Below are 26,987 nucleotides of genomic sequence, written 5' to 3'. Positions count from 1 at the left end.
AGGTCATATAAACTATGGATAACATGTTAGGTTAGGTCACCTTAACTATGGATGACAAGTGACGTCAGACCACTTAATCTACATATGAACACAGGGTAGGTTGGACATTACCATCGGGTCGTGTGATACATAGTTAAATTAGGTCACATAAACTACGGATGTAAACATGTTAGGTTAGGTCACCTAAACTGCAGATGACAAGATGGGTTAGGTCAACCAATCCACAGATGAGCACGGTTAGGTTTTATATTGTCATCGGGTCATTTGGTCACAACGCCATCAGATCATGTATTAATTGGGTAAAGTCACCTAAACTATGGATGATATGTTGGGTTAGGTTACCTAAACCTTGGATTACAATACACATAGATATAAGGTCACCCAAACTGTGGATGACAAGGTAGATAAGGTCACCTAATCTACATATGAGCACAGGTGAGGTTTAACATTCTCATCGAGTCATATGTGATGTTGGGTAAGGTCACCTAAACTCTAGATGACGTGTTAGATTAGGTCACCTAAACTATGGATGATATGTTAGGTTAGATCACCTAAGCCTTGGATTACAATAAACATAGGTATGGTCACCTAAACTGTGGATGACAAGGTCACCTAATCTATAGATGAGTACAGGTTAGGTAAGGTCGCCTATACTATGGATGACGTGTTAGGTTAGGTCACCTAAGCCTTGGATTACAATATACATAAGTATGGTCGCCTAAACTGTGGATGACAAGGTCACCTAATCTACAGATGAGTACAGGTCAGGTTACACCTAACCTGCGGATCACAGTCTAGGTTAGGTCACCTAAACTAGGAGGCAGACGGCCTAGCCCCTCCTGGAGTTGGTGGGGACGCGGTTCTTGTTGTCTCTGATGGTGTTGGCCCACGCTCCGATGACGAAGGTCTCCACGTCGCACTCGTTGGTACCTCGTACGATGCGGAAGTAGCCATTCTCTCCCCAATCCTCACCCCAGCTATTTGCAGCCACCTGAAAGTTTCCATTGGGTTTAAAATTTGATCTTTTAACCCTTCACTGCATAACTTTTTTTGCATGACTGCACGACTGCATTGACAGTTGGTCTTGGAGAGACAAGTGAAGTTATTATTTTGGCGTTCATAGCGCGTCTTTTGGCTAAATTATGAACTATATACAAGAGTTATGAATGTATCTCATCAGTAACAACAAAGAATGGTTGCTTATATTTTTAAAGGACGTTTTAACACTAACTTTTGGGTATGTAACAAATTTGATACACTATGCAGCGAAGGTTTAGTGATGGTTTGGATATGTAGTACGAATGAGTGAGGAAAGAACGGTAAAACAAATTTATGAGGCAAATGTTATTGGAAAAAGGAGCAGAGGAAGACCGAGAAAACTTGGCACGATCAAGTATGCCAAATACTTGAAAGTGGTCAGGTTAGGAGTCGAAACAATTGGCGGGTATGTATGAGGAGATGCATGAACGTGGAAGAGGCGAAGAATTTTTGCAAGGACAGAGTGGTGTTGAGTTCTATTCTCTCTGCCTACCCCTGTGGAGAAGCGGCGTGATGGTTAGCTAGTTAGTTAGTTTAATGAATCTTCTTCTGTTTGTGTTATGTCAGATCTCCCTGATGTGGACTATCACTTGAAAGTAATTGTCCTTGTCTCGGGCAGCTCTAGACAGTCCTGATCCCCGTCCAATCTCGTATATTCAGGAGCCAGGAGATCTGCCTTCTGCCCACACCATGTCAACCCTCTATTAGGTGCAATAGCTCATACTTCTCTCCTCAAAGTAGTTTAAAACACAAAATGTAGATATTTTTGTGTGTTTTATTCACTTAAATGAATAAACTGTCAACTTTAGTTGTCCGCCTCCGTAGTGTAATGGTCAGCACGCTCGGCTACCGTACTGGAGGTCCCGGGTTCGAATCCCAGGGGGGGGGGGTCGAATAAATAAAAGGGATTTTTTCACTCTTATATTTATTCAATATTACCTTGGACTGGTACCTGAAGTGGAGGGCTAATCACCTTTCCTTCATGTGTTAACGATCAAGATAACACTGTGTTTATATGATGCAGTGCCCTTTGCAACATTGGGGTGCAGATAAGGGTTTGAATGAATGAAAATTAGTTGAGAGTCGTTGGATTTTTGAGCATGCTAGTATCGATGTATGTAAACGAGCATGCTTATTTCATGCAAATGAGCATGCCTGTCTTAAGCACGCTTAATTAGAAGCACATGTTAATATACCTTAACTAAGAGTAGCTGTTTAGAGCGGCTACAGACTAACGACTTCAGGGTGGATAAGACATAAGACAATATTATGTACGATTTACCCAGTATTTGATGCCATCTTCAGTCCCCCAGCCGACAAGTCGGACGGAGTGGTAGCTGAAGTCTGCGGGCACGTTCCTCGCGCGCTTGTAGATGCCTCTCTTATAGGAGAACAGGTCCTGGAACACCTTGATGGTAGCTGTAACAGGAATAACAATAATTAAAATAAATTTGCATAATTTATCTTATTTCTTCTTCTTCTCTAGCCCTCTGTCCTCCGCTGCTATCCAGCTTCAGCTATATCCCTCCTCCTGGCCTATATCCATAGGCCTCCTCTGTTTCCTTCCTTTTTTTTTGGTCAATTACTACTTGCAGCCATTTTTTACCCCCCACAGAGTCAATTTCGTCAGACCATATTTTTTAAGGCCTTTCGACGCTTCTTTTATTCTCCCAAGGTCTCCATCATAAACTTTTAGGGGTCCATCTTGTGGAGTCTTGTTTTTGGAACATGCACTGCTCATTGCCACTTTGGTCTTGTTAGGATCATTTACATAGCGCTATTTTCATAAAACACTCAAGGGCACTTCACTTTGATCGAATTGGGGAAAAGGAGACAATGGAAATAATTTAGCAAATCCGTTTAAAGTTTTTTCCTAAAGATCTCACTCTCTCTATTTCTAACTATTAGTGGAAGAGCATTTCGCGCCATCGATTCCGCAACAGCAAAGAAATGCTCATCAAATTTAGTGTGCTGGTAAGATCATTTTACCCATATTTTAAAATACTTATTGATAAAACTATATGAAAGAAAATTGTTTATGACATGCAATCAAATACGACATGGTCAAATGATGCGATCTATTTCAGATCTACCCACTTCCATTAACCATTTATGAATAGCTCGTTTATACTTATGTTTAGAGTTTATAGATAATGGAAGCAGGTTGTACAACTGTATTGCAAAATAATCAGAGTTATTTTGACCAAAAGAGGTATGTGCTAGGTTTTGTTTGATGTGATCTTATTTTTAATTGACACTCTTTATAGAAATGTACATAGAGTACGTTTCCATAAAGAGTGTCAGTTGTGATTTGAGGATAACTGTGAGAAAGTACTTAAAGTGTACTTACCAACCAATCTGCTTTCCTTTGTAATAAAATATGTTCAGACCTAAATGATGTATTTTTCCATAAAGTGTGTTGATCGTAATATAGTTTTTATTTTTATTTATTATTATTTCGTCCGCCTCCGTAGTGTAATGGTCAGCACGCTCGGCTACCGTTCTGGAGGTCTCGGGTTCGATTCTCAGGGGGGGTCAAATAAATATAAGTGATTTTTTCACTATAATATTTATTCAATACTACCCTGGACTAGTACCTGAAGCGGAAGGCTGATCACCTTTTCTTTGTGAGTTAACGATCAAGATAACACTGTGTTTATAATGGAGTGCCCTATGCACCATTGGGGTGCGGAAAAGGGTTTGAATGAATTGTTATTATTCTTAAAGTGCATATTATTTAAAAATAGATATAAAAAAGAATATTAACACATTTTAAACAGGTATTTTTTATGCCTGCAGACCGCTGGCGACGGGTTTGATAATTGTGTACATAACTATATGCATCAACTATAAAACGTTAATAAAAAGATTGATATATAATATTCATATAAAAACATAAGATAATTCCTTTTTACCTGACATTGAAATGAGGCTGGTGCAGAAGGTAAAAATACCCTTCTCATCCTGAAGCATCAATTGACCGTACAAGTAAAAACACCTTTCCCCTACCAAGTGTGTTTTAAAAAAACTCCACTGACAGGACACAAAAGGAGACTATGATTTTATAAATGAATAAATTTAACATGTATGTAAGTTTTTTTAAATTTAACAAACAAAATTGTCCATCTCCTTGGTGTAATGGTCAGCACGCTCGGCTACCGTTCTGGAGGTCCCAGGTTCGATTCCCAGGAGGGGTCAAATAAATATAAGTGATTTTTACACTGGAATATTTATTCAATATTACCCTGGACTGGTACCTGAAGCGGAGGGCTGATCACCTTTCCTTCATGTGTTGACGATCGAGATAACATTGCATTTATGTGATGCAGTCTCTATGCACCATTAGGGTGCAGATAAGGGTTTGAAGAAGTTGAATAAATGTATGTAGGTTTTTTTTTAAATTAATAAAAAAGGGTTCTTACCCTGAGCCGGTCCGGAGTTGAGTATCTCGTACATGATGTCGGTCTCGTTGCCGAGCCTGTAGGCGGGGGACACGTGGTAGCGCTCCACCCTCCCGGGCACGTCCGCGGGCAGCGAGCACCCCGACATCTTCAGGTTGCCCTTCCGCTGCAGGGTGCATTTCTGCTCCAGCCCGCTGTACGGCAGGCACTCCTCGTTCACCAGCCTGCAATAGCAAACCATAATAATTATCAATGATTAAAGAAAACACATGTTTTATACCACTTGAGTTTTATTAAAGACTACATGTTTCGGAAGTTAAACTTCCATCATTCAGGTCTGTATAGTAAATAAAATATAAAAAACAAAATTGTTTTATAGTAATTATCCACACATTTTTGGTGTGCCCAAAGGCTTGTTTGCAAATTTGGGCCTGTAGGAGGGGGACACGTGGTGGCATGCCACCCTCCCGGGCATGTCCGCTTAGAAGTTAGTTTTTACATCTCAATTTTAACATCTTAACATAGATGAAGAAAACCATACTCTTCCATAAGTCTGAGTATTTACAGGGCTTGGTTTGAGTGATCACTTTACACACGTGTAACAATCAAAATTCTACCCATGATTGACAACCACACCACTAAAATATTGGAAGTTGTTATATATCCTTCAATTGGCACCTTACTAGGACCGTAGTCCATTTGATCTTCACATTTGTTTGATAATGCCCTAACAAGGCGAAACAATTGTCACAATATAATTTTTTTATGAGTTTTTGTTAATAAAATACAACTTAGTAGATTCTAAAAATCTGTGTTTGATTTAAAATTAATACATAAATTTAAATGGAGTTCTACAAATTAAACGCCAAATCAATAAATACCCATATTTCTTGTTAATTCTTGGGACTATCAAACCTTCGTTGTGTGTAAATCGTGTATCATGGTTGTGTACTAAAGGATTTCGATATTTTCGATATATAATACGATTTGTTATAAGACTTTTTGTTTCTCTATTAGTGTACTCATTAGTGTATTTTTAATTTTTATATTTGATACTGTATATATGTATTATATGTATTATCTTAAAGGCTTCAGCCGTTTAAAAAATAAATAAATAAACATTCACCATTCTACCCACGATTGACATAAAAGAAAAAATCTTTATACTAAAACGGTTTATATTAAATGGCAGAGGCCTTAATGTATGGTTTGGTGTTGGGGAATAATTGTCGTTACCCAAACTTCCTGATAAACTGCCAGGCCCTGTCGAGGTAGCCTCCGCTGCAGGACTTCTGGCCGCGGCTGTTGCACGACACCAGGTGCTGGGCACTCAGCATCGGGTGCTCATTCATGTTGGACATGATCACAAATCTGGAAATATCATCAATAATTACTTCAACTCGTCTGAAAAACACGTGGCAACATGATTTATAGATAGTACCAATCTTCAAATGATAAATAAAAATGACAACCACACTACTCAATTTTTGGAACTTGTAAATATATTGATCAAACTCACGACATACTACATATCGCTCACTCCTTTCAACAACGTCATATATCAAAAATTGTCAATTTTCAGTTGTGCATATTTTCGGAATGCCCAGAAAATGTACTATAGCCCAGCAAAAGCGGCATATTTTAAACTTAATATTTACCCGCTACAGGGCAGAAAGTGTTGTTTTAGCATTTTGAAGAAAAGGTATGTTTAATTATTTTTTTAAATATCCTAGATATTTTTCATTCAGGTTTAGAGGAGAAAAAACATTCAGGATTTACCTAAAAAGATCTGTTGCACAGTAAAAAGTTCAATAAGTGGCTTGATATTTATTTTAAAACATTTTATTTTATTCTTAAACATTAAAAACGATCTCCTGAAAAATCAAGTTTTTTGATATATGACGTTGTTGAAAGGAGTGAGCGACATGACATTTATACACAAATAAAATTTTGTTCAGGTTTTACCTAAAAAAAATCTGTTGCACAGAAAAAAGTTTTAAAAAAATGGCTTGATATTTATTTTTAATACATTTTATTATATTCTTAAACTTTGAAAACGATCTTCTGAAAAATCGAGTTTTTTGATATATGACGTAGTTAAAAGGAGTGAGCGATATGAGTTCAGTTGGAATAGGGAAAGCTTTTTATTAAATAAAGACTCATTCTACTTGTATGCAAGGTACTTGATGTCCAAGAACCTTGGGTTAAATTCACATACTCAAACCCCGCCTGCAAAAATAATTATAAATTTTTTGCAAAGTTTGTAATTTTCTTCGAAAATTCTAGGCAAAAACACTCAATACCTAACGAGCATCAAATCATAAAGGAATGAAAGCATATCTCGATGAAAAGACTGCATCACATCAACCATACAATGTTTCCTGTTTGATTTCGATATGGAGTGTAGTCTGCTGACAAAATTAAAATTCTTCCGGACACTTTGGAGTAGAGCAATGCGCTGTACACTATGGTGGATATACTGACTTGTCGCTGGCCACGGCAGCGGAGGAGATGGCCCACGAGGAGCCGCACCAGCCCTGGTCCTGCACGGGGGCCAGCAGCCCGGGCCAGTTCTGTCTGGCGTCGAACTGCGCCGGCATGCTGTGCGGGTCGTACACGGGCCGCAGGGGGTACATGCCCAGGGTGCTCCGCTGGGGCGACAGGGTTCCTGAGCAGAGACAAAGATACATCACTCAAAGAGTTCACAACATTGAGTCAAAGCAAATTAATCTTGTCTATTGTATTTTGTATTGTCCGCCTCCGTAGTGCTCGTCTACCATTCTGGAGGTCCCGGGTTCGATTCCCAGGGGGGGTCAAATAAATACTAGTGATTTTTTCACTCTAATATTTATTCAATATTATCCCGGACTGTTACCTGAAGCGGAGGGCTGATCACCTTTCCTTCATGTGTTAACGATCAAGATAACACTGCATTTATATTATGCAGTGCCCTATGCACCATTGGGGTGTGGATAAGGGTTTGAAGTGAAGATTGTATTTTAAAAGCACTGTCAACTTTGTGGTAAGGTAATATAAACATTCCTCATCATTCTTTATTCACTTTGTGTAATACCACTTTAAAAAATCTCTACTTAATAACTGGCAACTGTCTCGCCATCGCTTTGGAGGTCTTCCAGGTGGTCTTTATCCGTCTGGGTTCTCTTGAAGACCAATTCGTATTTCCAATTACCTTTTATACATTGAAATTACGAATTGCTTTCAAGAGAACCCAGATGGAAGAAAACCACCTAGAAGACTTCCAAAGCGATGGCGTGAAAGCTGCCAGCCCACATCACAAGAGACGGATAATGGAACAGACAGATCCAATGATCGATACAAAGGCAGAATAAAAAGAAGACATTTTTTGCACACAATATTTGCAGTATTGCAAATAAATATATGAGGTTCACGAAGGTCAGGGGTTAGGGGTAGTGCATTTATCTTCTTCTGTCCATGTTATGTCAGGTCCTTCTGATATTTACTATCACTTAGGAGTAATTATCCTTGTCTCGGGCAGCTCTAAAAAGTCCTGATCCCTGTCCAATCTCGTTTATTCCGGAGCCAGGAGATCTGCCTTCTGCCCACATCTCGTCAACCCTCTATTAGGTGCAATAGCCCGTACTTGTCTCCTCTCAGCAAAATCTCGTATATTGCATAGTATAATGCAACTAAAGCATTTTTATTATGCAATGGTTAAAAATAGTCAGGTTCTCACCAGTTCTCAGCTTAAGTCCTTGGCTGAGCTTGTGACCCCAGAAAGGGGTGTGGTTGGAGGCCCTCCAGGTGATGGCCGCGTCGTTGTTCACCGAATCCAGGAGCTGCTCCTCCACCATGCACGGGTCCGTGTCGCACACCATCTCGGCACGGCCTCCCACATCACTGCACGTGCTGTAATCATGTGCAAATCAATTTATTAGTGTGTGAAGTAAATATATGTCGTATCGCCATCGCCAAAAGTGCCATGTCTAAGCTAGACAAGATCTGGAAAGACCGGGGTGTGAGTAACAACACCAAGATGAAGCTTGTCAGGAGTTTGGTCCACTCCATTCTTCTCTATGCTGCTGAAACATGGACCATAAAAGCAGCAGAAAGGAGAAAAATTTCGCTTTCGAAATGTGGAGTTGGAGGCGCGTGCTCCAAATTCCATGGACAGCTAGACATTCGCCAGGAACTAAACTTGGATGGCTTGTCTCTAACCAATTACTGTACACGATGGATTCTTCACTTCTTTGAACACGTTGCGCGTGGCAATGAGGATAGTCCGGAATGAATGGTTGTTTTCAGTAGCCTGGAGGGAAAAGAGGGAGAGGAAGGTCCCCACACGATGGAGCTATATAGTTAAGGTGGTTGGAGCACTATGTGCAGCGCAGTCAAGGGATAACTGGAGAAGAGTCATTGCTTCCACAAGGGTCACAACCCTCAGTATAGGAATAAGACGGAGAAGAATAAAAAAGTAATAAATAACCAGACTTAATGTTGAGATGTCAGAATGATAGATGTTTTATCCAAAGTTGAGACTCCTATATTATTGAGATATAAATAGAAGTAATGCAGTGTATGAACAGTTTTACTAATTGATTTGGCAGTCACTCAGCGCCCATTGTTTATTTAAATTTCACTCAAATCTTCATGATTCGGTGGTGAAAAATCTCAATATGGATGAAGGAGAACAAACGAGGATGTGGACAGACCCAAAATGTTGTGAATAAAATTACTAATAAAATTGAAAATTTTGTTTTTATGCGTTTACCGATATAAAATAATTAGGTAAGGAAATATCCTTACCATACAATAGTATGTATTTAAATAAAAGGTCTCTGCTTAATAAATCTTACTCAAATCAACCATAGATACTGCCCGTAAACTCGCGCATTATGCGACATATGAATCGTATCATATGCATATATATATTATATGAGTTCCAAAATATGAGAAGTGTGGTTGTCACTTAATTTGTGATCAGTTAAACCGTAAGCCCTGTATTCCCAGTACCCAGACTACCAAATTCTTCTTCATCTCTATTGAGATGTCAAAATGCGTTTCATTTATTAAAATTCCATCCCAGTTCGACACTGTCTCCGTGAAAAAATGGCAATTTAATTTTTGACTGAAAACGGTGAAAAGATATTGAAAAGTAAATACTCAGACTTCCATATTTTTCTTCATCTATCTTGAAATATCAAAATGCCTTCCTTTTTCCTTTTGAAAGATTGACTTATCATTTAAAAAAAAAATCAATTGCCCATCCCTGTTCGGCACTGTCTCCTTAAAAAATTGTCAATGTAAGAATTGACTGAAAACGGTAATAAAATATTGAAAAGTAAATAAAGTACGTGTTCATGACTGTGACAGATGAACAAACAATCATCCGAAGAAGTAATAAAGATGAATGTTTTAATGGCTTCATTAAAGTTTAATATTCCGTTCAGGGCCAAACACCCAATATAAATGACCATTAAAATGTTCCATGTTGATACGTTTATGTCATATGTGCAATAATATAGTCCATATATGCTGATTCCTTGAGCTAAGAGCACAGCAGAACTCTCCTTTCACGCTGTGCATACATCTTAGACCAGTGGTCGCCAATTTGATGCACATTGCAAAGATTAAACATTTTCTTACTAGACAAATCTGTTTGGAATTCTGGTATACCTTATTATTTTTTGCCATCTCATCAAAGATGAAGAAGAATATGGAGGTCTAGGAATTTACAGGGCTGACGACCGTCATAGGCTGGTTTAAGTGATCACTTTACACACGTTTATCTCACCAATAGATGATGTCTCTAGTGAAGTTCTAGTGACTCAAGAACAAGGTTTCTAAATTGGTTCATATATATAGAACTTCCAAGAATTTGAGTAGTGTGGTTGTCAATAATGGGTAGAATTGGTGAATGTTACACGTGTGTAAAGTGATCACTTAAACCAGCCTATGACGGTCGTCAGCCCCGTAAATGCCCAGACCTCCATATTCTTCTTCATCTTTGGTGAGATGGCAAAAAATAATATGAAAATAACTCCTGTAATTAGAGATAATCCAGATTTTGTGAACAAGTATTTGGTCACACTCAAAATGCTGGTATACCTTAATTATAACCTTAGACCTTAATTAAAATACGGGTGGACCCAATAAAACTTAGAGGATTAAAAAATATTTATATTATTTTTTTATTTACATAAATAGTAAACATTTATTTAAAGAACAATTTTAAACATATTAAAAATATTTTTTTGCAGACCCCACCAAGCCACCTTGTATGTCTTGTCGGTGTAGTTTTTTTTACATACATTTTTATGGTTTTAATCCATTTTAATCTAATATTTACACAAAAAAGAGAGAGAAAATTAAGAATATAAACTATTTTAGAATTGTCATAGAATTAACTCTTGATCATTTACCCATTTCTTTATTTTGTCTTTGTTCCATATTTTATTTTGACCTCTAACCTCCAAATCTATCTAAATCTACACCAAAGATGTCAAGATCCTATTGTAGCTTTGTTTTTTTTCAATTAAAAACGTATTTTAGCGACAAATCTGTTTTTAAATTCTTATTTGAGTCGAATAATTTATTCACGAGGGAAACCGCAAACGTCAGGTGACTTCCCGCGCCTGCCGCGAGATGTCGCGTCCGTCCGCGGTCCGTGGCTTCCTGCGGTGTTGCCAGCTAACTGCACTTCCTGCCAGGTTAACCCTTATTCTCACAACACATCCCACATTCTCTATTTTAATCAGTCTGGCATTATTGTGAATTAAATATTAAAATTGCTGTGGTAACATGTAATATTGAGATAATCAAACCGCCAGGTTATCAGTTATCCCACCGCAAACTTTTATATCGGCGAATTTTTCACAAATTATAAAATGTTGTTATTATCATTCATATTCAGTTGACCACTTAATGCTCGGTTTTTTCCTCAAAAATAATACCAAAAATATCAGGTTATTATTTTATTTAAAGGGTTTACATAATTTCAAAGTTGTCCAGTTCAAAAAAACAAAACAGAAGCATTTAAAAAGGTAAAAAAAATATTATAATAAATTTGATCATTTAAAGAAGAATTTAAAAAAAAGTGTCAAAGGCTCGCTCAGTTGGATTGTGGAATCAAGTGGAAACACGCGAGCAGTGCTCGGGTTGGCGCGAGACGACACATGCGTCGTCCGCGAATACCGCTGCCGACGCATCAAAATCACCAAAAAAAGAATTGAAAAAAAATTCATTGAAATTTTTTTAAACATCGACATATAATCATCCGTTTCACAAGGAACAATAATGAAAAAAAATAGCTCCATGGGGAAATGATGGAAGCTAAACATTAAGGCATCATCTTCTTCTTCTATGTCAGCCATCTCTCTACTGCTAGATGTAGGCCTATTTGAATGGATAAATATCACGATGTGTGATTATTAGCCAATAAATTAATATGAAAAATCACAAGACTATCGATAACATTCTTATTGAAATCTGTAGGGAACTAAGGGTGATATTAAAGTTTAAACTTTAGATATTTGAATAAAACGAAAAACGTGCATTCGCATACGTCATCAAATTTCCGTCATCGAACGTTTTATGACGTCATATGGTTTATTGTCTATGGTTTAAAGAGCTGTAATGGTAGTAGTATGGCTTGTTTGTTTACCACTACATTACCATTTGTGTGATACAAATATGAGGGGAGGGGTGGGAGGGTGGAGCATAGACATCAACAAATAGAGCCACCAACAATTTAGCAATGACACCCACATTAAAATAACTCCATCGTTTATGTGACGTCATTCATTGCTAACTTACGAAAATAACGTTTTTTCGAAGGCGAATTTTCCAAAAGAAAATGATGAATGAAAATATTAATTACATCGGCTGTTATAAACACTTCACGAGTCTAATACAATCCTTTATAGGTTTAGTATGGTAAATTAGATATTCCTCCTGTCTGACAAAGATCCATTGCATTTTGGACTTTATTTTAAGAACGTGTAAAAACCTTTTAGAGATATTAATACAATGAAAACCTTGTTTTATACCTATATTAAAGCATCCTCGAATACGGATCCCTGTTATGGATTGTATAAACGGAGAAACGATGGAGTGCAAAGTAGATTTCTGAAGTACCTAGACTATAAATTTACCTAGACTATCAAACGCGAGAGTTAGATATAATTTGCTGCAACACCATATACAACGCTCTTGTCTAACAAAAGGCCATTGCTCTTTGCGGTTTTTTGCTGCGTGGGTTACTGAATGGTCATTTGACATTAAAAAAACATGGTTTGCATTTGTTAAGAAGCGTTTACGATCTTATATGTACATCCAATGTACGTATGCATTCATTTAATTATATTTTGCCTGTTCTTCGTAACTGTTTTGCACTAAGGTGATGGAACATGATTAGAAATAGCTCGTAAAGTACTAGGACTTTGGTTTGTTATAAACTAGCTGCACCCGGCCACGCGTTGCTGTGGCCTAATTTGGTCAAAAGACAAAAAATAAAAGCACACAATTATATTATTATTAATTTTACAATGCTTGTGAAGCAATGAAAACAGTAATAACCTTAGAAACAACAATGCATTCTAAAACATAGAAAATGCCAAGCATCAATATCTGTCAAGAAGCACGCTTTTGCCTATGAGTAACATACAGTATGAATGTGTTGCTCTTATGTCCAACACATGATGCTTTGCCCGTGGCATGATTTAAGATTTTGCACTAACGAACTTTATTATAGTACTGGATTCTTAGTATGTAGATTCATATAATTCTCAGTAGATTCTAAGGATTCTTCGACTCTTGTACTGGATTTATTTTTTACCTTAAAATAGCGTCAGATCGAAATGTGGAATGGTTTTAATGATACAAAAACCTTCCCGGATGCGCATCCAACATATTAACAAAATTTCATCGTGATCGGATAAGCGGTAAAGGCATACATAGCTTCATAAGTCACAAACAAACCAACAAACATACATTCTTTTTTATATATAAAGATAAATAAATAAAGTCCGCCTCCGTAGAGTAATGGTATCGTTCTGGAGGTCCCAGGATCGATTCCCTGGGGGAGGGGTCAAATAGTTATAAGCGATTATTTTACTCTAATATTTATTCAATTTTACTCTGAACTAGTACCTGAAGCGGAGGGCTGATCATTTTTCCTTGGTCCGTTAACGATCAAGATAACACTGCGTTTATATGATGCAGTGCCCTATGCACCATCAGGGTGCGGATAAGGATTTGAATTGAATTACTAGGTAGCTCTGTGAGTGACTTCTTTCGAGGGGAGAAAAATCTAGAATAACCTTGCCAGATTGTTCAGGTTCATTCCAATTCGTTCCATAGTCTATAAGAGGGTAGATATTACTAACATTAAAAAAATACATATTGATAAGGAAGGCAAAGGAAAAAGGGAGTTTAGGGAAGGAGGTAGAGGTAAAAACTGAGGAAGGAGGTTTGATGGACAGTTAGGAATCTAATGATAGATAGTAATGTCTCAGACGTTTCGTATAAGTTATTAGAGAAGGTGCATTTGTTTACGCGGAGAGGTAATTCATTCCATAGTCTGGCCGCTTGGACAGAGAAGGAATTACTGAAGAATGATGTGTCATGGCGAGGAATGGAAAGTGTTCTTTCTTGGGAAGAACGAAGTGATAGACCATGATCTGAGAGGTATATACAGTTTATACAAGCAAGATATTCATACGTTATGTTAAAAGCACAGTTTACTTTGTGGTATGGTAATATACCATAGCATTCTCCTTATCATTCATCGTTCTCGTGTAATACCTTTATGCGTAATACAACTTTGTAGAATACCATACAATTTTTTAACCCAAAGACTATTTGTCATGCTAATAGGTGCGAATTACATATTTACCTAGCCGACTTACCGCAAAATATACAGCGGTTTCAAATATTTTTTTAGATACCTACATCAATGACGAACCTCATCATATTTTTTTAAAACGAACGGAGTATATGAAAGTCAAGACCAGGGATGGCTAACCTTTTCATTTCTAAATGTCACATTTATTTATCTTAGTAAATTATAGGCCGCCTCCGTAGTGTAATGGTCAGCACGCACGGCTACCGTTCTGGAAGACCCGGGTTCGATTCCCAGGGGGGATAAGAATAAATATTAGTGATTTTTTCACTGTAATATTTATTCAATATTACCCTGGACTGGTACTTGAAGCGGAGGGCTGATCACCTTTCCTTCATGTGTAAAGATCAAGATAACACTGCGTTTATATGACGCAGTGCCCTATGCACCATTGGGGTGCGGATAAGGGTTTTATTATTATTATTAAATTATAGGCACTGACAGGCACCGTGGCGTAGTTGGGTAGACGCTCGACTCGAAACTGGCTAAAAGTAGAGGCATTGCGGCTTATTCCTTTCAAAAATATGTAAATTTATATATATATATATATATATATATATATATATATATATATATATATATATATATATATATATATATATATATATATATATATATATATATATATATATATATATATATATATATATATATATATATATATATATATATATATATATATATATATATATATATATATATATATATATATATATATATTGGTCATCAGATATATATAATTGGGTGTTTTTTAATATAATAATAGTAATAATAATGCAGTATTTTTAGAACCTCTTTTTTCAAAATAAAATTAAAAATCCATGCTTATTTTAGCCTTGCACTCTTTCCTTATATCACCATTGGAACATCTACCACACATGGTTTTACCGCACTGGGATCCTCATCCTACTTTTGCCAACTCCATGCTTCACTTCCATACATAAGGGTTGGAGCCAGGACTCCATTGTGCACTGCCAGTTTAGCTTCTCTAAGCTGGTTTGTTTGACTTTAAGGTCTTAATCGCCAGCACAGAATACAATGAAGAATAAGAAATTAAAAAATTGGCTACTCCTGTGATATGCCTACTCTTTGTATACTGGAAGCACTTCATTATTCTACGAACGCCCGTGAAATTCTCATACAATCGCGATACGGTTCTCCTTATTATTTAAAATTAGTTCTACATCATAGATCAAGGAAACCTCAAATAATTTACATATTCAAATTCTGTGCTGAAAATCGGCGTCTATTATAGTAAAAAATACAATATGTTCTATATTGGCATCTTAAAATAGACGAAGAAGAATACGGGCAACGTTTTGGATGTTTCTAAATCATTGTTCACAAATACAACAACTCTACTCAAATTCTTGGAAGTTCTATATATATGAACCAATTTAGAAACCTTGTTCTTGAATCACTAGAACTTCACTAGAGACATCTATTGGTGAGATGTAAAGAAGCTTTTTACTAAGCAGAAACTCTTATATTAGTATGTGAGGTCCGAATCCTGGATTATAATCACACACATGAGAAACGCCAGAAAATAACATTTTCATTTTTATTATTAAGCTTATAATTTGACCAGATAATTTATTTACAACATTTTGAGTGTGTCCAAATACTTATTCACAAAATCTGGATTATCTCCAATTACAGGAGTTATTTTCATATTATTTTTTTGACATCTCATCAAAGATGAAGAAGAATATGGAAGTCTGGGTATTTACGGGGCTGACGACCGTCATAGGCTGGTTTAAGTGATCACTTTACACACGTGTAACATTCACCAATTCTACCCATTATTGACAACCACACTTCTCAAATTCTTGGAAGTTCTATATATATATGAACCAGTTTAGAAACCTTGTTCTTGAATCACTAGAACTTCACTAGAGACATCTATGTTGAGATGTAAAAATGCAGGCATATGTCTTGGATATTTACAGGGTTTGCGACCCATCATAGACTGGTTTTAGTGATCACTTTATATAAGTGAAACATACAGTGATGAAAAAATCGCCCGCCAAAAATGTGTTAATTTAAAACTAACTAACTAACTAACTAACCATCACGCCGCTTCCCCGCAGGGGTAGGCAGAGAGAATAGAGCGCCACACCACTCTGCCCTTGCAAACATTCTTCGCTTCTTCCACGTTCATGCATCTCCTCATACATACCCGCCGATTGTTACGACTCCTAACCTGGCCACTTTCAAGTATTTGGCATACCTGATCGTGCCATGTTTTTTTCGGTCTTACTCTGCTTCTTTTCCCAATAACATTCGCCTAGTAAATTTGTTTTACCGTTCTTTCCTCACTCATTCGTTCCACATGTCCAAACCATCTCAACACACCTTTCTTAATTTTATCGATAATGCTTATCTCAGCTTTGTATTCTTTCCTTATTTCACTATTCGCACATCTATCATACATCGTTTTGTCGCACATTCTTCTGAGAGATCTCATTTCGACTGCATTCAGTCTACTTTCATCCTTCTTTTGCCAACTCCATGTTTCACTTCCATACATTAGAGTTGGAACCAGGACTCCTTTGTGCACTGGCAGTTTAGCTTCCGCTGATAGGTTTTTATTTGCTATAACTGATTTCAGTGCACCATTCACTTTGTTCCCAGCATTCAATCAGCAGTTAATTTAAATTAATAATTTATATTTGAGGCACTAACTTTGTGATTTCCCATTTTATAATTCAAATGTAATTTTGTTTTAAAATCACTATTTCACTTATGGTGATTTTAAAACAAATTTACATTTTAATTATAAATTAAATTTATTCTAATCCTTATCCGCACTTAAAATTAAAATCACGTTTTCAGGCGTCGCCTAGTATATGAAATAATTCATTTTTTTCAAAATCATTTTGACGGAAAAATCATGAATTATTCAGACGAGGTCAAATTAATACTGCAGAAGCATTTTTCGTCGAAGACAAGTGAATTTTGTAAAACATACAGTGAAATGTGTAAAGTCTACCAGAGTATTGAAGAGTAGGTATAGTTGAAAAATGAGAAAAATACAGTAGAAGTCCCTATTACTGTCAACGGAGCATGTTCTTTAAAACCCTTATACGCACCCAATGGTGCATAGGGCACTGCATAATATAAACGCAGTGTTATTTTGATCATTAACATATGAAGGAAAGGTGATCAGCCCTCCGCTTCGGGCAGTCCAGAGTAATATTGAATAAATATTAGAGTGAAAATCATATATTTATTTTACCCCCCTGGGAATCGAACCCGGGACCTCCAGAACGGTAGCTGAGCGAGCTGACCGTTACACTACGGAGGCGGACAATGTTAATAAAAACATGGCGGAGCATGTTAGTTAATACTCATTAGTGTGAACCGACTTACACTGTGTATTTAAGACAAAAAATATGTTAAAATAAAATAATCATTAGCATTACTTATGGGATGATTCCAATAGTAAGTTATCTTTATGAAATATAAATGCCCGGACTTATATATTCTTCTTCATCTATGTTGAGAAATTAATATAAAAATCTTGATGTAAATATAAATATTAAGAAAGGTTCTTTAAGGTAGTTTGGACACGTGGACGAATGGATAACGAGAGAATGACCAAGAAAATATATGTGGCGAATGTCAAGGGGAGAACAGAACGAGGACGACCGAAAAAGACTTCACGATCAGATCAATTAAAACCTAAAATCTGGTGGTTTCAAAAGTCTGCGTAATCGGAGGGCTTGTATGACTAAATGTATGGATGTGAAGGAAGCTAGGAGCGTATATCAAGACAAAAGTGTGTGGCGTTCCATCCTCGTGATGATCTCTAGCACAAATAACTCTCAAAGGGAGCAAATACAGTATTTGTGAACTAAAATAATAAAAAAGCAATAAAAGTATTTTATTGTAATTAATTTGCTACAAGTGGTCATTAAAAAGCGATGCGGCGACAGATGCAACACTGTCAGACCAAATAAATCAATTGATGTTAATTCTAGAAGAGGTCATGGCTACACCAGCATTTCATCTGTATCAAAATGGCATTTCCGTATTGAAAAAAGCGCAAGTTTTTTGTTGCCATTAAATTGTCACGGGCGGTATTCAATATGCAAATAATTGAGCGAATAAAACAGCGTTACATTGTTCTAACATGTATTTGACGTGAAAAAATGGCCATGTTGCATGTACAAAACAAATGATATTCGGGACATAGTTTTAGCGAGTGTTTATGCCTAGAATTTTCACTCATGAATTACATGAAATTTTAGTAACATTAAACATAAAGAGTAAATCCACTCACGAGTAGGCATAGGCTGTGAAATTTAAAAAATTGAAGCCTGAGTAGGGTCATGATAAGCGGTGTTGCATAAGCCGTAGCTAGATTTCAGAGTCACTTGGACGTTAGGTAATTAAAAAAAGGGACATAGTTGAGTTATATAGAATAAACATATGATCATCAATTCATAGTGAAGTTATATGGAATAAACACCTGATCACCGAATCATAGGGGAATTAAATAGAATAAACACATGATCAATCATAGTGGGGAGGAATGGAGACTAACGAACATATTAGAGACCTACTAGGGTCACCACAGAGTGAACAATGACCACCAGGACATAGTGGGGTTAATAGAAACATGCAAAGCTAACTCACCACTCGTTGCAGTTAGCTTTGCATGTTTCTATTAACCATTTATTAATTAGTTGCCCCTTGAGCATGTACTTTCCAACATGCTAACACTGAATGGAGACTAACGAACATATTAGAGACCTACTCGAGTCACCACAGAGTGAACAATGATCCCCGGACATAGTGGGGTACCCACTTTTCTATTAAGAAACATAGTGGGGTTAATAGAACCACAGTGGGGTTAATAGAAACATGTAAAGCTAATGCACTAATATGAGTGAACAATGATCACCAGAATCTACCTGAGTCACCACAGAGTGGACAATGTGGGGTTAATAGAAATACGACGGGATTATGCAAAGCTAACTCACCACTTGTTGCAGTTGTCGGTGACCTTCTGCCCCTTAAATATGTACTTTCCAACATGCTAACACTGGATGGAGACTAACGAACATATAAGGGACCTACCTGAGTCACCACTAAGTGAACAATGATCACCGGGACATAGTGGGGTTAATATAAACATAGTGGGGTGAATAGAAACAAAATGGGGTTAATAGAAAAAAAGCCAACTCACCACTCGTTGCAGTTGTCGGTGACCTTCTGCCCCTTAAACATGTACTTTCTAACATGCTAATACTGAATGGAGACTAACGAACATATTAAAGACCTACCTAAGTCACCACAGAGTGAACAATGATCACCGGGACATGGTGGGGTAAATATAAAAATAGTGGGGTTAATAGAAACGTAAAGGGGGTTAATAGAAACAAAGCCAACTCACCAATCGTTGCAGTTATCGGTGACCTTCTGCCCCTTAAATATGTACTTTCCAACATGCTAACACTGGATGGAGACTAACGAACATATAAGGGACCTACCTGAGTCACCACTAAGTGAACAATGATCACCGGGACATAGTGGGGTACCCACTTTTCTATTAACAAACATAGTGGGGTGAATAGAAACATAGTGGGGTTAATAGAAACAAAGCCAGCTCACCACTCGTTGCAGTTGTCGGTGACCTTCTGCCCCTTGAGCATGTACTTGCCGGCGTGGTAGCACTGGATGATGTTCTGCGGCGCCTCCCCGTGGCAGTGGCTGAAGTAGTCCGGGCAGCAGTCCTCGTTGCGCGTCCGGTTGCAGAAGTCGTCGCAGTAGCACAGCGTCCCTACGGAGCCCACTGAGCACTTGAGGGTCAACCTCTGCTGGGAGCGCTCGCGACCCGGCGGTCGGGGTTAGTCCCACACTGGGGCGACTATGCGCACAGGCCCGCCTTTTACTCAATTTCAACTGTATACGATATATCGTAGTCGTATAGGAAAAAGTGACCAAGTGCATTTTTTACAAAAACATGATCATTGACTATTTGATATCTTCATTTTTTTTCATTCAAACCCTTATCCGCACCCTATGGTGCATAAGGCACTGCATCATATAAATGCAGTGTTATCTTGATCATTAACACACGAAGGAAAGGTGATCAGCCCTCTGCTTCAGGTACCAGTCCAGGGTTATATTGAATAAATATTACAGTGAAAATATCACTAATATTTATTTGACCCCCCTGGAAATCGAACCCGGGACCTCCAGTATGGTAGCCGAGCGTGCTGACCATTACACTACGGAGGCGCCTTTGATATCATACTAGCATAATATTTCCCTGAAAAAATCCCAAAGGATTTTAAACTTGGCAGTATAATAAAATGACTTACTGCATTGATGTTTATTTTCTTGCCAAGCAAAAGTGACTTAAATGACCCTCCTGAACATTTTACGTTTTGTTTGTTGGTCACTTTATCCTGTACGACTACGATATATGTGTGGAGGTCCTCACCAAAAGGTTACATTTCCAATATTGCACAAAAAACTCTTTAAATGCAAATCTGTTCTGTTTACTGTATTCTATAGCAAGCTTAATTAAAGTTGCGACAAAACGTGACCAATCCTGTGTTAAACCAATATGAAATCATTGAATCGCACCAAAATGTAACAATTTTACAAGCTAGAATTCCTGATTTTTAAAAATCTTTTATATTGGAAATGTAACGTGGTGAGGACCTCCACATATACGAGTATGTATATATATATATATATATATATATATATATATATATATATATATATATATATATATATACATATATAATAGTTAAATTGAATAAATATGACCTGATCGCACAATCTCCCCGTAAAACGAAGCCATAGCATCATTTTTCATTTGGCGTTGCAAAGTCTGAACACAACGAAGACGGTATTGTTATTCTTAGGTATTCACATATCGTGGGTATACTGGCAAAAAACGTTAACTTTTAAATATGCAATTTTGACTTAATGATGTATATTATATAGTTTTCAACGTTCTATAAACTGGAAAATAGACTAAGTAGTTTGAGATGTCATATATATGTGGTTTTACAATTTTTTTTTATAAAATACAATATAACGTGCAATTTGTTTTACAAAACGTCCAATTTTATTTATAAAACGTTCAATTCGGTTTGTAAGGCGACATCATTTGAAGTAAAAAAATATTCATATCCAAACATGCAGCAGTCATTTCAATATTTTAAAAACCAAAATAAAAAATAAGCACTTATAAAATATCAATTACGTTTTATTAGTGGTTCTTCTTCTTCTAGTCCTTATCTGGACCCAATGTTGCAAAGGGCACCGCATCTCATCGAAACAGTATGTTATTAAGGGTGAGATCCCAAACGTACAAATTTAGAGACCTCTTAAGTAAAACTTATTTTTTCAGCGTCGTTTTAAGCAAAAAAAAATCAGTTACCATAGAACGGGGCTACTTGAACTTTGATGTGTTACTTGAGCCCAGTACAAAAAATAAATAATTCTGAATTTGGTCTACAATAATGAACGTATCGTGACAATAAGTGTCACCTGTCAGGGAAACAATGAATCATGTCGATATGTTCATTATTGTAGACCAAATACAGATCGAAATATCACACGGTGTTTGAAAATGATGCGGAATGCATCGAAACACGTGTCACAGTAGATTTTAAGAAATAGTGGTATTTCCTAAGTAAAACATTAATTAAAAATGGATACATTTTACCACAAAGTGACTGCCGAATCAATCAATGAAATTATCTTTTTTGTACTGGGCTCAAGTAACACATCAAAGTTCAAGTAGCCCCGTTCTACGGTACATTAAATGTTACATGGGTTTTCAGAAAATTAAGTCGCGGGCTATCGAATATCGCGGGCCTTAAACAAAATGCAATCAATTATGATTAAAAATCAGAGGTGGTCTATATGTTTAAAATACCATGTTTAGGATAGCTACTGGAATGCGTATATCGTCGCACTCCCATAAATTTCCCGCTAATAGCCTTCTCTTTGCGTCCTAATAGATCCAAATAAAACAAATCCTGCTAAACCAGAATTAATAGGAAATGTAAAATATCCTTGACATTATCGAAAACGAAAAAAAAATACTTTGAATAATCCGACTTGTAGCCAAAATTTAATTACAGTGAAACCTCGGGCTACGTACGCCTCGAGTAACGAATAAAAACTCGATCTACGAACGAATTTCATAGAGCTACTAAATACTCTAAATAGCTAACATTTGAAAGTATATTTTTTAAACATATTTTAGCAGTTAAGTAATACATTTACCAAAATGTCAACAATTTTAATAAGCAGTAATTTTTTTTCATTTTACAGAATTTTATTTGGCAGTCAAAGATATTTATTTAGCAGAATTTCAACAAATTAATTTTGCGGTTACTTTATTAATTTAACAGAATTTCAGGGATGTTTTTAAGCAGTTCAGTAAATCATTTAGCAGAATTTCAATAATTTTCATCTAGTAATTCAGAAGTTCAGTAATTTTATTCACAGTTAAGATATTAATCACGCAGAAATTAAAAAAAATGCTGTTCAAATATTATTTTAAAGATAAAACTAACTAACTATCATGCCACTTCCCAGCAGAGGTATGCTAAGAGAATAGAACGCCACACCAACTGTCTTCATTAATTATTAATTTAGCTTAGTAGCTTAGAAATGAATTTAGCAGAATCTCAATAATTTTATTCAGCAGTTAAGATACTTATTTATTTCATTTATTTATTTGTCTAAAATTATTGTAATTCTACTCAATTAATAACAAAGCTGTTAATACAATTAAATTCTGCGTAATTCAGCAGAATTTCGACATTTTTATTTAACAATAGAGATATTAATTTAGCAGAATTTTATTTACATTTAGCAGCTTAGTTACTAATATGGCAGAATTTTACCAGTTTTAATAAATAAATACAGATATTAATTTAGCAGAATTTTATTTACATTTAGCAGCTCAGTTACTAATTTGGCAGAATTTCACCAATTTTATTTAGCAGCATCAAATACAATAAAGATGAAATGATGACAGTGCCAATGGGGTTACCAAGTATGGGGGCCGAGCAGCCGTCCCGCCGGCCGGCGCAGCAGTCGGCGCCGGGGGCCTGCCCCCCGCAGTAGGGCCCCGGGGGCAGGTCGGGCCCGCTGAAGGCGCTGCAGCAGGCCAGCAGGCCGCCCAGGAGCAGCAGCGTGGCGCCCCCTGGCACCCTGGGATTCCTGGACAACAAAATATTTATATTAATATCTAAACAAAGATTATCATAAATATGGAATATTTTGTACATATCGCAGTCATACAGGAGAAAGTGACCAAGTGCATTTTTTACAAAAACATGATCGTTGACTATTTGATATCTTACTAGCTTAATATTGCCCTGAAAAAAATCTGAAAAAAGTATAATATATTGAAACTTTTCCACATATATTTTATCTGACCAGTGACTGGGTTTCGTCTTTACCGACATCATCAGACTGGGTATAATGTCGGTAACGACGAAACCCGGTCACTGGTCAAATAAAATACGTATGGAAAAAACGATAGTGGTTTTTTATTATGAGAAAAAACTTGAAATGAATATTCCTCATATTGTAATTTACTTTACAATAAAATGCAATTAATTTTTACGTGCGATAATTTGACATGAAATGATTGATTCACGCCCACCCACGCGCGCGCCGCCACTGGCGAGTGTTTGCATGGAAATATTTGCAGTGATTTACGGCGGTGTTCGCAGAAAGCAGGGGCGGCCGCCCACCGATTCGAGAGTGGGTTACGCAACATAATGGGAATGGAATTATTCTATTTGTGGGAACGAAATTGGTTTCTAGGAAGATCGCCTGATGTGGGCCAAGGGCAAGGCAATTAAAAGGCGCTACGTTGCGAAAAATAATTAATTATGTACAATTGAGAATGTGAAATAGAACAAAGCGGTTGATATAATGTTATATGCGTTTTTATATAATTTTTTGACATCTCATACAAGGTGAAGAAGAATATGGAAGTCTGGGCATTTACGGGGCTGACGACCGTTATAGGCTGGTTTCAGTAATCACTTTACATACGTGTAACATTCAACAATTTTCAAAACCCATGATTGACAACCACACTCCAATTCTTGGAACTTATATACTAATATATATATATATATATATATATATATATATATATATATATATATATATATATATATATATATATATATATATATATATATATATATATATATATATATATATATATATATATATATATATATATATATATATATATATATATTCTTTTTCATCTTCATTGAGATGTCAAAAATGTAAATAAATATGGTCAAAGTGCCGCTAATTTCTGTTTTTTGGACCATGCATAACAATGACATATGCTAATTCCACAGAATCAATTATCTACCGACAGTATATTGATGTCAGCACGACAAATTGGTCGATAGCGAGCGTACAGTATTAATAACCTATTATTGTCCGCCGCCAGATGACTTCATCTTGTCTATGGTATTTGAACTTCCCAATAAAATACAATTGTAGTTATGTAGTTACTTAATTATAAGTACCCTTGACATCTCACCATAGATGAAGAAGAATGTGGAAGTCTGGGTTTTGAGTGTGTCAAATACTTGGTCACAAATCTGGATTACATCCAATTTTAGAAGTTATTTTTCATATTATCCATGACAAAGTTCCTGCTCAATGAAAATGCTTCTTTCATCTCACCAATAGATTATTTATTGTAACCGCAGACTGTTGGTAGAATTCCATATTGAATTGTTGGGTAATATATCCAAAATAAAACTAGGGTTGTTGGATTGAATTCTACATTTATTTATGTATATGTTAATACGTGACGCGTTTCGTCTTCTTAGGTCATTATAAAACACTGTGTGTTTGATAATGTGTTTGACACATGCATTATATAATGTTTATATATATATATATATATATATATATATATATATATATATATATATATATATATATATATATATATATATATATATATATATATATATAAACATTATATAATGCATGTGTCAAACACATTATCAAACACACAGTGTTTTATAATGACCTAAGAAGACGAAACGCGTCACGTATTAACATATACATAAATAAATGTAGAATTCAATCCAACAACCCTAGTTTTATTTTGGATATATTACCCAACAATTCAATATGGAATTCTACCAACAGTCTGCGGTTACAATAAATAATCTATTGGTGAGATGAAAGAAGCATTTTCATTGAGCAGGAACTTTGTCATGGATAATATGAAAAATAACTTCTAAAATTGGATGTAATCCAGATTTGTGACCAAGTATTTGACACACTCAAAACCCAGACTTCCACATTCTTCTTCATCTATGGTGAGATGTCAAGGGTACTTATAATTAAGTAACTACATAACTACAATTGTATTTTATTGGGAAGTTCAAATACCATAGACAAGATGAAGTCATCTGGCGGCGGACAATAATAGGTTATTAATACTGTACGCTCGCTATCGACCAATTTGTCGTGCTGACATCAATATACTGTCGGTAGATAATTGATTCTGTGGAATTAGCATATGTCATTGTTATGCATGGTCCAAAAAACAGAAATTAGCGGCACTTTGACCATATTTATTTACATTTTTGACATCTCAATGAAGATGAAAAAGAATATGGAAGTTAGGGAATTTACAGGGTTTACGACCATCTTGGGCTTGGTTAAGTGTTTATCACTTTACACACGTGTAACATTAACCAATTCTACCCATTATTGACAACCACACTACTCAAATTCTTTGAAGCTCTATATATATAAACCAATTTTGAAACGTTGTTCTTGAATCACAAGAACTTCACTAGAGACATCTATTGTTGAGATGAAAAGAAGCTTTTTTATTGAGCAGAAACTCTTTTATTAGTATGTGAGATCCGAATGCTGGATTATAAACACACACATGAGAAACGCCAGAAAATATCATTTTCATTTTTATTATTTTAGCTTATAATTTGACCAGTTAATTGAACGTTACACGTGTGTAAAGTGATCACTTAAACCAGCATATGACGGTCGTCAGCCCCGTAAATGCCCAGACTTCCATATTCTTCTTCATCTTTGATGAGATGTCAAAAATAATACACTCAAAATGTTGTTAATATGTTATATATCTATCTGTTTTATATATATCTTGTTTTAAACCCACTATTATCTGGTATTTCTTCCTTTGAAGATTAATGTGGTATTTTATCACGTTTCTTGGACTTGTCAGCGCTTATACTAAGAAGCGAGACGCTAATCTCGGCCCAGTTCCTCTGGTCCAATTCTTTAGGAGCACAATACATTAATCTGGCAGGTAAATCCAAACTTTGGCACATGGTCTCAAAGGCGAACATACAAGACGGTGCCCACGCCTCAACTCAATGCCCAGCAAAGCACAAAAATTACAATGGACCTTTGTCAAACGGGAGGGATATCTAATTTAACACACTCAACCTATAAAGGATTGTATTAGACTCGTGAAGTGTTTATAACAACCGATATAATTGAACTAACTAACTAACTAACCATCACGCCGCTTCCCCGCAGGGGTAGGCAGAGAGAATAGAGCGCCACACCACTCTGTCCTCGCAAACATTCTTCGCCTCTTCCACGTTCATGCATCTCCTCATACATACCCGCCGATT

The 26,987-nt window shown here is 36.3% G+C and overlaps 1 protein-coding gene across 1 annotated transcript; it reads right to left on the bottom strand.

The window, feature by feature from the left end:
- Positions 1-600: 600 nt before the first annotated feature.
- Swim (Secreted Wg-interacting molecule) lies at positions 601-26,678 on the bottom strand. Its single transcript, XM_088260242.1, has 10 exons — positions 26,555-26,678; positions 25,804-25,867; positions 23,357-23,526; positions 19,939-20,107; positions 8,155-8,327; positions 6,924-7,107; positions 5,676-5,810; positions 4,461-4,663; positions 2,321-2,457; positions 601-991 (listed from the first exon to the last, which is right to left on the bottom strand). Exons 1-10 carry the CDS (start codon positions 26,676-26,678, stop codon positions 830-832), a joined length of 1,521 nt encoding a protein of 506 aa, XP_088116368.1. The 3' UTR covers positions 601-829.
- Between the last annotated feature and the right edge of the window lie 309 nt (positions 26,679-26,987).

Source organism: Brachycentrus maculatus, unplaced genomic scaffold (assembly GCF_059751285.1).
Source record: "Brachycentrus maculatus isolate JH-2025_06_01 unplaced genomic scaffold, ASM5975128v1 h1tg000130l, whole genome shotgun sequence".
Lineage (NCBI taxonomy): Eukaryota > Metazoa > Arthropoda > Insecta > Trichoptera > Brachycentridae > Brachycentrus > Brachycentrus maculatus.
The sequence above is the reverse complement of the archived record's forward strand: the minus strand, read 5'-3'. Positions and strand labels throughout refer to the sequence as shown.

What these genes read in the sequence shown, in the direction of transcription:
- Swim (XM_088260242.1), bottom strand. Translation starts at nt 26,678, where the DNA reads ATGTGCCAAAGTTTGGATTTACCTGCCAGATTAATGTATTGTGCTCCT. An exon ending in TGGTCGATAGCGAGCGTACA is followed by an intron (nt 23,527 to 25,803) that starts GTATTAATAACC and finishes TTTGTTGTCCAG; the next exon opens with GAATCCCAGGGTGCCAGGGG. An exon ending in CTGCTCGGCCCCCATACTTG is followed by an intron (nt 20,108 to 23,356) that starts GTAACCCCATTG and finishes TGGGCTCCGTAG; the next exon opens with GGACGCTGTGCTACTGCGAC.